Below are 12,917 nucleotides of genomic sequence, written 5' to 3' on the forward strand. Positions count from 1 at the left end.
TCGGACACGACTGAAGCAACTTAGCAGCAGCAGCAGCAGCAGTAGTAGCATACAACTTGATAACAAAACCAAAACATCCAATGTAGAAATGGAAATAGAATCTGAACAAATACTTTTCCAAAGAACACATACAATGGCCAGCAAGTTCATGAGAAGGTGCTCAACCTTACTGATCATCAGAGAAATGCAAATCAAAACCACAAGGTATTGGCTCACGCCTGTTGGAATGGCTATTATCGAATAGATAAGAGAGAACAAATGCTGGCAAGATGTTGAGAAAAGGGAAACACCATGCACTGTGGGTGAGACTGTAAATTGGTACAGCCACTACAGAAAACAGTGTAGAGGTTCCTCGGAAAATTAAAAGTAACAACTACCAGCAATCCAACTTCTGAGTACATATTGAGAGGAAACAAAAACAGAACCTCAAAGAGATACACGCACTCTCATGGTCACTGCAGCATTACTTGCACTAATCAACACATGGAAACAACTTGTGTCCATCAATATATTAATGAGTAAGGAAAATGTAGTAAATATGTGTGTGTGTGTGTGTGTGTGTGTGTAATTAAACACACACACAATGGAATATGATGACTCAGCCATAGAAAGAAGGAAATCCAAACATTTCTGACAACATGGATAGCCCGAGAGTACTATGCTAAGTGAAATAAGCCAGACAGAAAAATACAAATACTGGATGATATCGCTTATATATATGGAATTCTAAAAAGGAAAACTCAGAAATAGAGAGTAGAAAAGTGGTTGCCAGGGGCTGAGGGGAGGAGGAAATGAGATGTTGGTCAAATGGTACAAACTTCCAATCATAAGAAGAATAAGCTCCAGGGATTTAATGTATAACATAGTGATTATAGTTAACAATACTCAACTGTATACTTGGAACTTGCCATGACTAGATTTTAAATGTCCTTCCCATAACAATAACAACAAAATGGCAATTATGTGAGGTTAGGGATGTGTTAACTAACCTATTGTAGTAAACTTTTCATAATATATACATGTATCAAGTCATCATATTGTATATCTTAATCTTATAAAATATGTCATATCTAATAAAGTTGAAAAAAATAGAAAAATCATAATAAGAGTAGATCAGTACCAAAGTGTTAGCAACTGTACACATTAAAAATAAAATTATAATGCTTTAAAAATATTCTTACTAAAGAATCAAGAAATTTATATGCCCTAATCATCTTACTAAATCTTAACAAGCAAGTACATATTGATAATTAAATGATTTAAGCTTCCGCATAAATGTTGTTCTTTGGCTGGTATTTATTTATCAGCTAACAAAAGCCACTGAGAAGATGGAATTGACCATATGATTCTCACATACAAGCACGTTAACAAGCCCATTATCAGGCCTCAATCAAACTGAGCAAATACTTCTAGAAATTTCCCTTGTGTGTTTTATTCAGTTATTAGGAGAATTCAAAGCTTCAACTCTGCCACATACATCCAGCCCAGATGCTCAAAGCACTTGATTTTACTCCAGGGTAAAATTCCATATTCAAGACTAGATCTAGAACAGATGGCCACCCCACCTCTGCTATAATCTGGTTGTGCCCTATGCATAAATGAAAAAAAAACTAAAGGGAACACAGATTCCACAGCAGGGCCAGAACAAACATTATTACTATTAATACTACTAATAATAGTAATACTGTGTATTTTGTGTACCTGTTACTCTATTAAGTTCTGCACAGAATGAGTCCCATTGATCATAATGTTCCATGTAGGAACTATGGACATTCTCTGACTATGCTCAACATTCTTTAAGTATGCTCATTAGGAGCATGCATAGCTCTTGCCTTCACAGAGGTTTCAATCTGAGCAGTGATTACGTGTCCAGTACTATTCTTGAAGCAGATATAAAGTCAATTTCTCAAGAATTTAGCGAGCTCTATTATGTGCCAGTTGTTTCTGTTTTGTTGCTAAGTTGTGTCTGACTCTTTGTGACCCAGTGAACTGTGGCCCAACAGGCCCTAGTCCTGTTTCCATGGGATTTCCCAGGCAAGAATACTGGAGGGGGTTGCCATTTCCTTCTCCAGGGGATCATCCCAACTCAGGGGTCAAATTCACATCTCCAGCAAAGGAGACAGCATAATGGCAACAGACTTGTTTGCTAGCTACAATACAAGGTAGAATAAAGGCACTAAATAGGAGTGTAAACAACTCATGTTGCTGCTGCTGCTAAGTCACTTCAGTTGTGTCAGACTATGTGTGACCCCATAGATGGCAGCCCACCAGGCTCCCCAGTCCCTGGGATTCTCCAGGGAAGAACACTGGAGTGGGTTGCCATTTCCATCTCCAATGCATGAAAGTGAAAAGTGAAAGTGAAGTTGCTCAGTCGTGTCCGACCCTCAGCGACCCCATGGACTGCAGCCTTCCAGGCTCCTCCGTCCACAGGATTTTCCAGGCAAGAGTGCTGGAGTGGGGTGCCATTGCCTTCTCCGAAACAACTCATAGTGGCATTAAAAAGAGGGGAGCAATCCCCAGGTTCCCAGGCCTCAGTGCCTTGTTATCTCTGAAACCAGACTGTTCTGCCTACATTTTCCCAGAATAGTTAAGGGAGGAATACTGGCTGACCACGTGGGGGCAGAAGTACAGACCAGAGGTCTAAACACTCCTTATAAAGACTTTGAAACAAAACCTGGTATTCTCCCTTCCCCCACCACCCTTAGCTTTGGTGGTTCCTTGTACTGCTGCTGCTGCTAAGTCGCTTCAGTCATGTCCAACTCTGTGCGACCCCATAGACGGCAGCCCACCAGGCTCCCCCATCCCTGGGATTCTCCAGGCAAGAACACTGGAGTGGGTTGCCATTTCCTTCTCCAAAGCATGAAAGTGAAAAGTGAAAGGGAAGTCACTCAGTCCTGTCTGACTCTTAGCAACCCCATGGACTACAGCCCACCAGGCTCCTCTGTCCATGGGATTTTCCAGGCAAAAGTACTGGAGTAGGGTGCCAGGTCCTTGTACAGCCAATGCCTAAGTCTTTCTGGGATTATTCGGTGGTCAGATAATTTCTAGATGGTACACCCTTTGTAGATACTCTAGTTTGTCTTCATTTTGTCCTGCCAGATCATTTACCATTCCTTTACCCATTCCATGCCTGATAAGTTATGGGGCCCGGGTGCAATGTCTCTTAACGTCAATGATCATGGATCAAGCTTCTGGTTGTTCTTGCTTGTGTGATTTTTAAAAGGAAGTGGAATGGAAATAACTCAAGTTTTTGGTCTTAAAACCTGTCTTGCTTATGTGATTACCACAATTCCATAACTAAATTGACACTGGAAAAAGAATATTAAAAACATAGTGGACATTTTTAAACTCAAGCTATGAAAATGAATCTTTCATAGAGAAAATTTGAATAGTGTGGTGGGTAGGGTACGGGCAGATGCTTTGTGGTTTGGGAAAGAAAGCAGAAAGGAACTTCAAGAACACCCCAGACCATCTGAAATAGGCCACTGCCCACTGTGCCTGAATTAAAGCACCAGTTAGTAAAGAATTCAAACCTTCACAAATATGGTGAACTCTTCTACTTTCTCACTGGCTAGCAGCAGTTTCTTCTGTGCACCTTCTAGGGCCTGCTCACTTTGCATTGCTAATCCTTGAAGATGCTTAGATGCTGCTGTTTCAATCTCTGCCATGGCAGATTCAGTCTCATTTATTTTTGACAGGAGGAAAGTAAGCTTGACATCCTGCAAAAGACCAGTAATCATAGAATAAAAATATATTTTTTAAACAGATTTGGAAGTTAGAGATGTAAGATAAAGAAAGGGTTTCATTACTCTCTTTATATCTTGTATTTATTGTCATTTGAGTAAAACTTTATTTTCAATGACTATCTTGAGCACATATTATCACATATTTATCATCAAATCAATTTATTCTTTTAAAAATTATAAATCATTAAAGACATGGAAGGTATTTTGGACTAAAAGATTTCATATATCAAATAGAAGTACTTAATTAGTTTATAAGTTTGCTACTAAGTCACTTCAGTCATGTCCGACTCTGTGCGACCCCATAGACGGCAGCCCACCAGGCTCCCCCGTCCCTGGGATTCTCCAGGCAAGAACACTGGAGTGGGTTGCCATTCCCTTCTCCAATGCATGAAAGTGAAAACTGAAAGTGAAGTTACTCAGTCGTGTCCGACTCTTAGCGACCCGATGGACTGCAGCCTACCAGGCTCCTCCATCCATCCAGGCAAGAGTACTGGAGTGGGGTGCCATTGCCTTCTCCGGATTATAAGTTTAGGTGGACCTAAAACTTTATATCTACTTATATAAATACCAGTTCTTAACAACGGTTTTCATTTATTATAAATCATCAAGATAAAATCTGTTTCTCTAATACAGCATTACCTTTAATAATAAACAAATTCTTAGTGTTTATGTAGAGATATAAATGTTCTTTGCAGTTATCTGAAACATTTAAGTAACTCATAGTTTTGGGGAGAAATAGAAATAAAAATAAAAAAGAGATTGTTACAGTCCACCTCTAAACTAAAATGTCCTAAACCATACCTTTTTTTCTAACTCCTCTTTAGTTTGCTGATACATCTCTTCATACTGAGACTTCTCTTTTACAGCAACGCTAAGTCTTTGCTTTAGTGAATCAATTGATACTTTCTTGTTGGAACACTCCTCAGTTAATGTCTTCACCTACAATAAATGCACAAAGGTGGAGACGTATGGAGAGAGTAACATGGAAACTTACATTACCATATGTAAAATAGATAGCCAATGGGAATTTGCTGTATGTCTCAGGAAACTCAAACAGGGGCTCTGTATCAACCTAGAGGGGTGGGAGGGGGAGGGAGATGGGAGGTAGGTTCAAAAGGGAGGGGATATATATATGTATACCTATGGCTGATTCATGTTAAGGTTTTTGACAGAAAACAACAGAATTCTGTAAAGCAATTATCCTTCAATTAAAAAATAAATAAAAAATTTTAAAAAGCACAAAGGTAAATATTATTGGTAAAGGCAGTCAAGTTCTACACTGTATTTGTTTTAACAGAAACTAAATGAAAGCATGAATAAGTCATTTCATTTATTTTCTCATAAATGATATCAAATTCAAGTATAAGATTTGTGTAACTCATACAGCACTGCAAGTACTAACTAACCATACTGAAATCAGTAGTGAGTGAGACTAACAATACCTAAGTCAATAACAGCACCCAAAAACTGCGCAAAAAGCATGAATATTGCTATGTGTAGACTTCTACCTAATAATACAAGATTATTTTTAATTACGTTTCCTTTAATTACTAACCTGAACTTTCTTAAGCAAGAGATGGTTGGTTTTGATTCTTTAATAAGCCAAGTCATAGAAAACTTCAATTTGTATTCTCCAATATAATATGTACTTTTTAGGATAAAATTAAATAAGTAATACAACATATTTATTGTGCATTTCAAAGTACAGCAGAAGACTCCAAAGGAGACATACCAATAGCTAATAAATATATGAAAAGATTCTCAACATGATTCATTATTAGAGAAATGTAAATCAAAACTACAATGAGATATCACCTCACACTGGTCAGAATGGCCATCATCAAAAACTTCAGAAACAGTAAGTGCTGGAGAGGGTGTGGAGAAAAGGGAACACTCTTTCACTGTCGTTGGGAATATAAATTGATACAGTCACTATGGAAGATAGTATGGAGATTCCTTAAAAGACTAGGAATAAACTACCATATGACCCAGCAATACCACTTCTAGGTGCACACACTGAGGAAACCAAAACTGAAAAAGATCCATATACCTCAATGTTTATTGCAGCACTATTTACAATAGCTAGGATATGGAAGCAACCTAGATGTCCATTCACAGATGAACGGATAAAGAAGCTGTGGTAATATATTCAATGGAATACTACTCAGCCATAAAAAGAAATGCATTTGAGTCAGTTATAATAAGGTGGATGAACCTAAAGCCCATTATACAGAGTGAAGTTAAGTGAGAAATAGAAAAATAAATAGTATATTAACATATATATATGAAATCTCGAAAGATGGTACTGATGAACCTATTTGCAGGGCAGTAATGGAGATGCAGACATGGAGAACAGACTTATGGACATGGGCCAGGAGGAGAAAGGAGAGAGTGGGATGAATGGAGAGAGTTGCATGGAAGCATATACACTACCATATGTAAAACAGATAGCTAGTGGAAATTTGCTCTATGACTCAGGGAACTCAAACTGGGGCTCTGTAACAACCTAGAGGGGCAGGAAAACGGGGGAGCTGGGAGGAAGGTTCAAAAGGGAGTAGACATATGTATACCTATGGCTAATTCATGTTGAGGCATGGCAGAAACCAAACCAATATTGTAAAGCAATTATCCTTTAATTAAAAATAAATACATGTTAAAAAAAAATGCTAAAAAATAGCAGAAGAAAACATTTTTTCAGTTTAATACTATTAAAGATAAATGAATTCTTATACAAACATTGTATAGTTCAAATGATTATTGAAGTTAAAATGAACAAAATTTAAAAGACAGCATTGAAAAAAACCTATATGAAGTAATTATAATTTGTGTGGGTATGTGGAGGAGAAAGAGAATCTGTACACATGTTCTTGCTCATGTAAAATTTTCTCTCTTCCATTTGAGCATTACTTACAATTTTTTATCTCCAACAAGGAAAATAAGGGAGATGTTCTCTCTGGAGTGGATGACATTTCGTGAATGCCAAAGCACAAGCTGCTTTATGATTTGTGTAAATAGCAGCTTTTAAAATTTTTTAAACAAAAAATATCTCTTAGTCAGCAAACTGCTGATTTTACTTTGGGGTCAGATAGTGTACAACTATTTTAAATATGACTCTTTTCTTAAGTACACTGAATTAAACGTGTACAAGGAAATACTTTAAAACAATTGTGGTGAGTACACTTTTTGAAGAACTGATAGTTATTAGCATATTTTTTCATTTAAAACACATGCTTAATTCTATCATTATAAATAGTAGTTTTAAAGAAAATGCTGAATATAATAGAATTTTAAATCTCAAAAATATTACAGATTTTTAAAAATTAAACTGAACTTCTCATGGTATATTTACAATATAAAAAGAATGAATGGCTATAATATGTGTGAGATTTTGTCTTGAATTTTAAAACAAAAAATGTACTTTCAGAGCAAATGATGTAATTATGTAACAACACAGGTATATTTTATGAATATTTATTATACATTTTGTTAAGATTGAATATTGAATTTAAGAAGTAAATACAAAGGGAAGTGATCTGTTTTTTTTAGTGTCAGTGAACATAAAAATTGATACCTTTTTTTCAAGATTTTCTAGCATTTCATTAATACTCTCATTACTTTCCAAATTTACTTTCTGTCGAAATTTCAAGTCCTCTATCAAATGTCTTTTCATGGTTATATCTCTCTCCATTCGAGACATCCTTGAAAGGGAAAAAAGGCATCTTATCAAGAGTGATAGAAAATATTTTAATAGTGATAATATCTTACATATTACCCAATATTATATATACCGTAAATTTTTAAATGCTATCTGATTAACTGCAAATTAATAAAATATTTGCTTGGAATAAAATATTGCTGTTAGTATTTTGAGTAAAATATTAAAATCTATAATCCAGCTGTGACTTGGTAAATGCAGTATTTTATATAAACATATGCATTTAAAAAAAGAGCTGAGAAAGCTTAATAAAATTTTTTGAAAACTTAAAATTATATTTATATTCCACTCATGCTTCCAAGAAAAATACAAGTAATATTTAGAGATTATTAAAATCATAATACTGATTGTTTCTGATAAGAAACAATTCTATACTTTAATAAAGAAGTATAAAATTTGATAATATATAAAGACACTGAGTGATTTATATCATATAAAGACATATCAGTGATTGAACTGACATATCAGTTTAGCTTAAGGTGATAATGCTAAGTATAAAATGATAAATGTAATAACCACTATTACTAGAACAACAATAACTAACATTTAATGAATGTTTACTATGTACCAGTCACTGTTAAAGTGCTTTACATGTATTTCAATTCTAAGAACTTTATGAGTTAATTCTACTAACTTAAGATCCAGAGCTGGCAGGTAAAGAAGACAGGATTCAAAGAATGTTATCTAAAGTCCTCATTGGTAAACAGTAAGAAAGACTAACTCAATCTATCAACAAGCTTCAAGACATTCTGCTTAAAAAAAATTAAACAATTTTCTTATCTAACAGTTTTATCTACTAAAGTGAAAATGAAAAGGAATTTGCTCAGTTGTGTCTGACTCTTTGGGACCCCAGGGACTGTAGCCCAACCAGGCTCCTCTGTCCATGGGGATTTTCCAAGCAAGAATAGTGGAGTGGGTTGCCATTTACTTTTCCAAAGGATCTTCCCAACCCAAGGAATGAACCTGGGTCCCACACTGCAGGAAGATGCTTTACCATTTGAGCCACCAGGGAAATTCCTTATCTACTAAGGTCACTTTTAAGTAAGTGATCTCTAATTATGAATGACTAGACTTCTTTCAAAACACATCACTTCTAAGCTCTAGATATCCATAAAAGATACAGAAAGTAAACAATTTTGATTCTGTGAGATAGAACATTTTAAACTCCTTTTTTAGTATAAATACACAAAGTATAATATTTCATAATTCTTCAGTTGTTTTAAATACAAACAAAACTCTTCATCTTTGCTTTACAAGCTTAGGTAATAACTCCCATATAAATCAATATATATACATATATATATGTACATATTTTTAGTCAAATAATTCCTACATTCTAAAGTTTTCTGTTCATGGGGTTTAGGCCATTAACTGATATTTATTCAAAATTAAAACATTGACTCTAAGAAAGAAAATCTAACTTTAAACATTTTTACTCTAATTAATAAAAGTAGTAACTATCTTGCCATCAACCATACTATACATAATATTCTTTAAACCTTCATCTTATTTAGGTTCAAACATAAACTAAGAAAGGAAAACAGTTTTAACATGTTGGTATTGTTTCTTGGGGTGAAGTGTTTAACAGAGTTAATTGCCACTAGGTGGCACCAAATACAATGGATAAAAATATAAAGCACCTACTTTTCATGCATTTCCTTTATGTGTTCTTCTTTTGCTAGGAGTTCAAATTTCAGAGACTTCAAGTTTGAAGATTGTTTAGTGAGTTCATTAGTTGCATTCTAGATTAAAAATACATATAAATTTAAATATACCTTGCAATCTTGTTCTAAGGCAGCATAAATATAAATGTTATTCTCATGAAGAGTAATAAAAATGCAAAAATTATGGTTATAATTAAAATGAGCATTTAAACACTTGAAAATGTTTCATTTTGTATGTTCTAATAGAAATACCAGGGCACACGAAAATTTTTATATAACATGTCAAAATAATAGAAGAACACACTCATATAATAATTGCAAAGATATTATAAATATATATTTATAGGAAATATAGATTTTACAAAATTTAAATATGTATTACTAAGTATTTTTATGGTTTAATAAGATCACTTAGAACTAATTCTGGATTTACTAATAATCAGAATAAATATAGTCAGAAATACTTTGCTGCACCTCCCACCAAGTGGATGGAATGGAGTCCATCTCCCAACCTTCTTAATCTGAATCGGCCTGTAATTTGCTTTGACAGAAAATATCTGGCATAAATGACATTGTGCAAATATCAGATCCAGGCTTTAAATTGTTGTAGCTTGCACCTTTGCCCTCTTGTAATGCTGCTCTGGGATCACCTACCAACAAATACAGAGGAAAGGCCATTTGGAAGAATACTGAAGTACCCCAGATGAAGCCAACAGACCAATCGTCAGCCTGTGAATGAGGCTCTCTTGGAACTTCCAGCCCAGGTAAATCCTTGGTTTAGAAGAATGCAGGTGTGTGAGGGGACCCAGCAAACAGCCCCAAAGAATTACCTAGTGAACCCTGCTGCTGCTACTGCTGCTAAGTCGCTTCAGTCATGTCCGACTCTGTGCAACCCCAGAGACGGCAGCCCACCAGGCTCCTCCGTCCCTGGGATTCTCCAGGCAAGAATACTGGAGTGGGTTGCCATTTCCTTCTCCAAACCTAGTGAACCCACTGGATCATAAATTGCTGTTGTTTTAAATTGCTACATTTTGGATAATTTGTTAGACAATAATAAATAACTGATAGAGAATCTCAGGAATACTAAATACTTTCTTCCTTGAACCTATATTGTTGCTGTTTAGTTGCTAAGTCCTGTCCAACTCTCTTTGTGACTCCATGGACTGCAGCCCACCCAGGCTCCTCTGTCCATGGGAATTCCCAGGAAAGAATACTGGGGTGCGCTGCTATTCTCTTCTCCAGGGGATCTTCCTGACCCAGGGATCAAACCCGTGTCTCCTGCATTGGCAGGTGGATTCTTTACCACGAAGCAACTCGGGAAGTATTTATATATTAGTTTTTCAAAGCAGAACAGCATTGTGGAATTTGTTGTTTGCACAGCTTAGGGGCCAGAGGTAGTAACTAGAGTGCCAGGGATCCCTAGCTTTCAATTTTGACTCAAGTTCCAGGAAAACATGTACCCTAAGATATTATCTACTGGTTTTGATATTTTGGATTTTTACCTAAGATAGTGTTGACAGAAATTTATTCATGTGTTAAATTTAAAAAGTATTAAACTAATATAAATATAATAAAAATAATAATTTGATAATCTTAAATTCTTTCTGGAATGACTGTTCATTCATTTAGAAATAATAATTCAAGATTACATTAACCAATTAAAGTGAAAGTGAACGTCGCTCAGTTGTGTCTGACTCTTTGTGACCCCATGAACTATACAGTCCATGGAATTCTCCAGGCCAGAATACTAGAGTGTGTAGACCATTCCCTTCTTCAAGGAATCTTTCCAACCCAAGGATTGAACCCAGGTCTCCCACATTTCAGGCAGATTATCTTTACCAGCTGAGCCACCGGGGAAGCCCCCACATTAAGCAATAGTGATATTTTAATATAATAATATTATAAATATTATCACTACATTAATTGGTATATTACTATGTCTAATTTATTACTACTGTATCATTATATAGTGATGCCTTTAAAATACATCATGATATAAATGGCTACTCAGCCTTGCTCTGAATGGTACCAGGCTGCTGTTTTTCTAATTTTGTATTTTTACCTTAGCATTTTTATATTTTCTTTATCTATCAATCTGTTGATCATAATTTCTTACTTCTCTCAATATTTCTGCCTAAAAAAATTCATCCTGTCCCTTAGTATGAATACTTCTAATTTGCTGCCTTTGAGGTGTTTTCTGCTGAGAAGGTAAACAAATAAACTCATTACAGCTGTATTTAAAATAAAAAACAATAGGTAGTAAATGAAGAGTGAAAATATTTTCAACAGAATAAACTAAGTAGATTTTAAGATAACTGATTCTTTTATGTTTTAAAATTTATGCTTGTTATTTTATGTGGCTGAAAAATGCAGTAATTCTGACTTCTGGATAATGGAGGGATTATAGAATTATAATAAATAAAACAATGCCAGCTTACAGATACTTTTGTCAGACTCTCTAAACCTCACAGCTATTTTAATCCTCAGAAATCCTTTTGAAGAGGGTACAAAGTTGTCCCTGTTCTAGACCTCTGGAAAAGCCAAGTTATTTCCTCAGTCAGGTCCCAGAAGTTACTGGACGAAAAATGATCAAAACCTAGGTCCCCTGACTCTTTTCCATTTCCTACAACATAGTATTTATCTGCAGCTACAAAATCTGGAATAAAAGATATATTTCAAAGATGTCATAATGGTAATCTATCTTGGTTAGAGTTTTTCTGTTTATTAAATTCTTTTTAAAATTTCTGAATAAAAGCATGGACTCTGGAGCCCTATTGATTGAGTTCTAATCTCAGCTCTGCCTCTTTAGTAGCTTTGTGACCTTGAACAATTAACTTACTCAGTTTTCTTAACTATCAAATAGATATAATAATAGAACTTCTCTTATAGGCTTGAAATGAGTAATGAGTTAACATTTTTAAAAGACTTAGAACTAGATTGACAATAGATTATATATAAAGTAAAAGTAGTTTAAAAACTATTATTCTTCATTATTAACTTACTGGAAAGCTGGAAGAGAACACAGTATATATCAAAAAGTATGTTTTCAACAATTAAGTGGTCAAAAAAACCCACAAATATAAATTAGTATACTATTCAACCCAGATTGCATAAAAAGTTACAAATTAAATAGAAATAACCAATGTATATATCATTTACTGGAAGGCAGTTTTATGTTAGTACGTATCTTATTATCTATCTATATAAAGTTGAGTTCCTTGAGAAAATGAGTCTAATGTGCATAAAAATGAAGCTACAGAAAATGCACATGAGCCCTCTAATTTCTGAATGAACCATGGACATCTCAGAGATATACCTAAGAATTTACATAGAAAAGTTTAAATTCATTGGATAAAACAAAACAGATGGATGTAAATCTTTAAGAGTCAAATCTAACCAGGTTTTTCAAAAAAAATAGGCATAAAAAACATTAAGTAGAAAATACTCTATTTCTTGGAAAATCATGTTAGCAATTTGATACCTTATATGGGCTGATGGAATTCCAGTTGAGCTATTTCAAATCCTGAAAGATGATGCTGTGAAAGTGCTGCACTCAATATGACAGCAAATTTGGAAAACTCAGCAGTGGCCACAGGACTGGAAAAGGTCAGTTTTCATTCCAATCCCAAAGAAAGGCAATACCAAAGAATGCTCAAACTACCACACAATTGCACTCATCTCACACGCTAGTAAAGTAATACTCAAAATTCTCCAAACCAGGCTTCATCAATACGTGAACTATGAACTTCCAGATGTTCAAGCTGGTTTTAGAAAAGGCAGAGGAACCAGAGA

At 34.9% G+C, this 12,917-nt stretch overlaps 1 protein-coding gene across 5 annotated transcripts in view; it reads right to left on the bottom strand.

Annotated features, from left to right (window-relative positions):
- The window catches only part of CNTLN (centlein), a 341,020-nt gene that overhangs the window by 29,730 nt on the left and 298,373 nt on the right, over positions 1-12,917 (bottom strand). For all 5 annotated transcript variants that reach the window (XM_025281478.2, XM_025281479.2, XM_044939816.1 and 2 more), the window contains 4 exons: positions 9,106-9,203; positions 7,318-7,444; positions 4,548-4,685; positions 3,534-3,719 (listed from right to left, as the gene is read on the bottom strand). In XM_025281478.2, coding sequence (XP_025137263.1) covers positions 3,534-3,719; positions 4,548-4,685; positions 7,318-7,444; positions 9,106-9,203 — 549 coding nt within the window. The remainder of the gene's footprint in view (positions 1-3,533; positions 3,720-4,547; positions 4,686-7,317; positions 7,445-9,105; positions 9,204-12,917) is intronic.

This window comes from Bubalus bubalis, chromosome 3 (assembly GCF_019923935.1).
Source record: "Bubalus bubalis isolate 160015118507 breed Murrah chromosome 3, NDDB_SH_1, whole genome shotgun sequence".
NCBI classification, from domain to species: domain Eukaryota; kingdom Metazoa; phylum Chordata; class Mammalia; order Artiodactyla; family Bovidae; genus Bubalus; species Bubalus bubalis.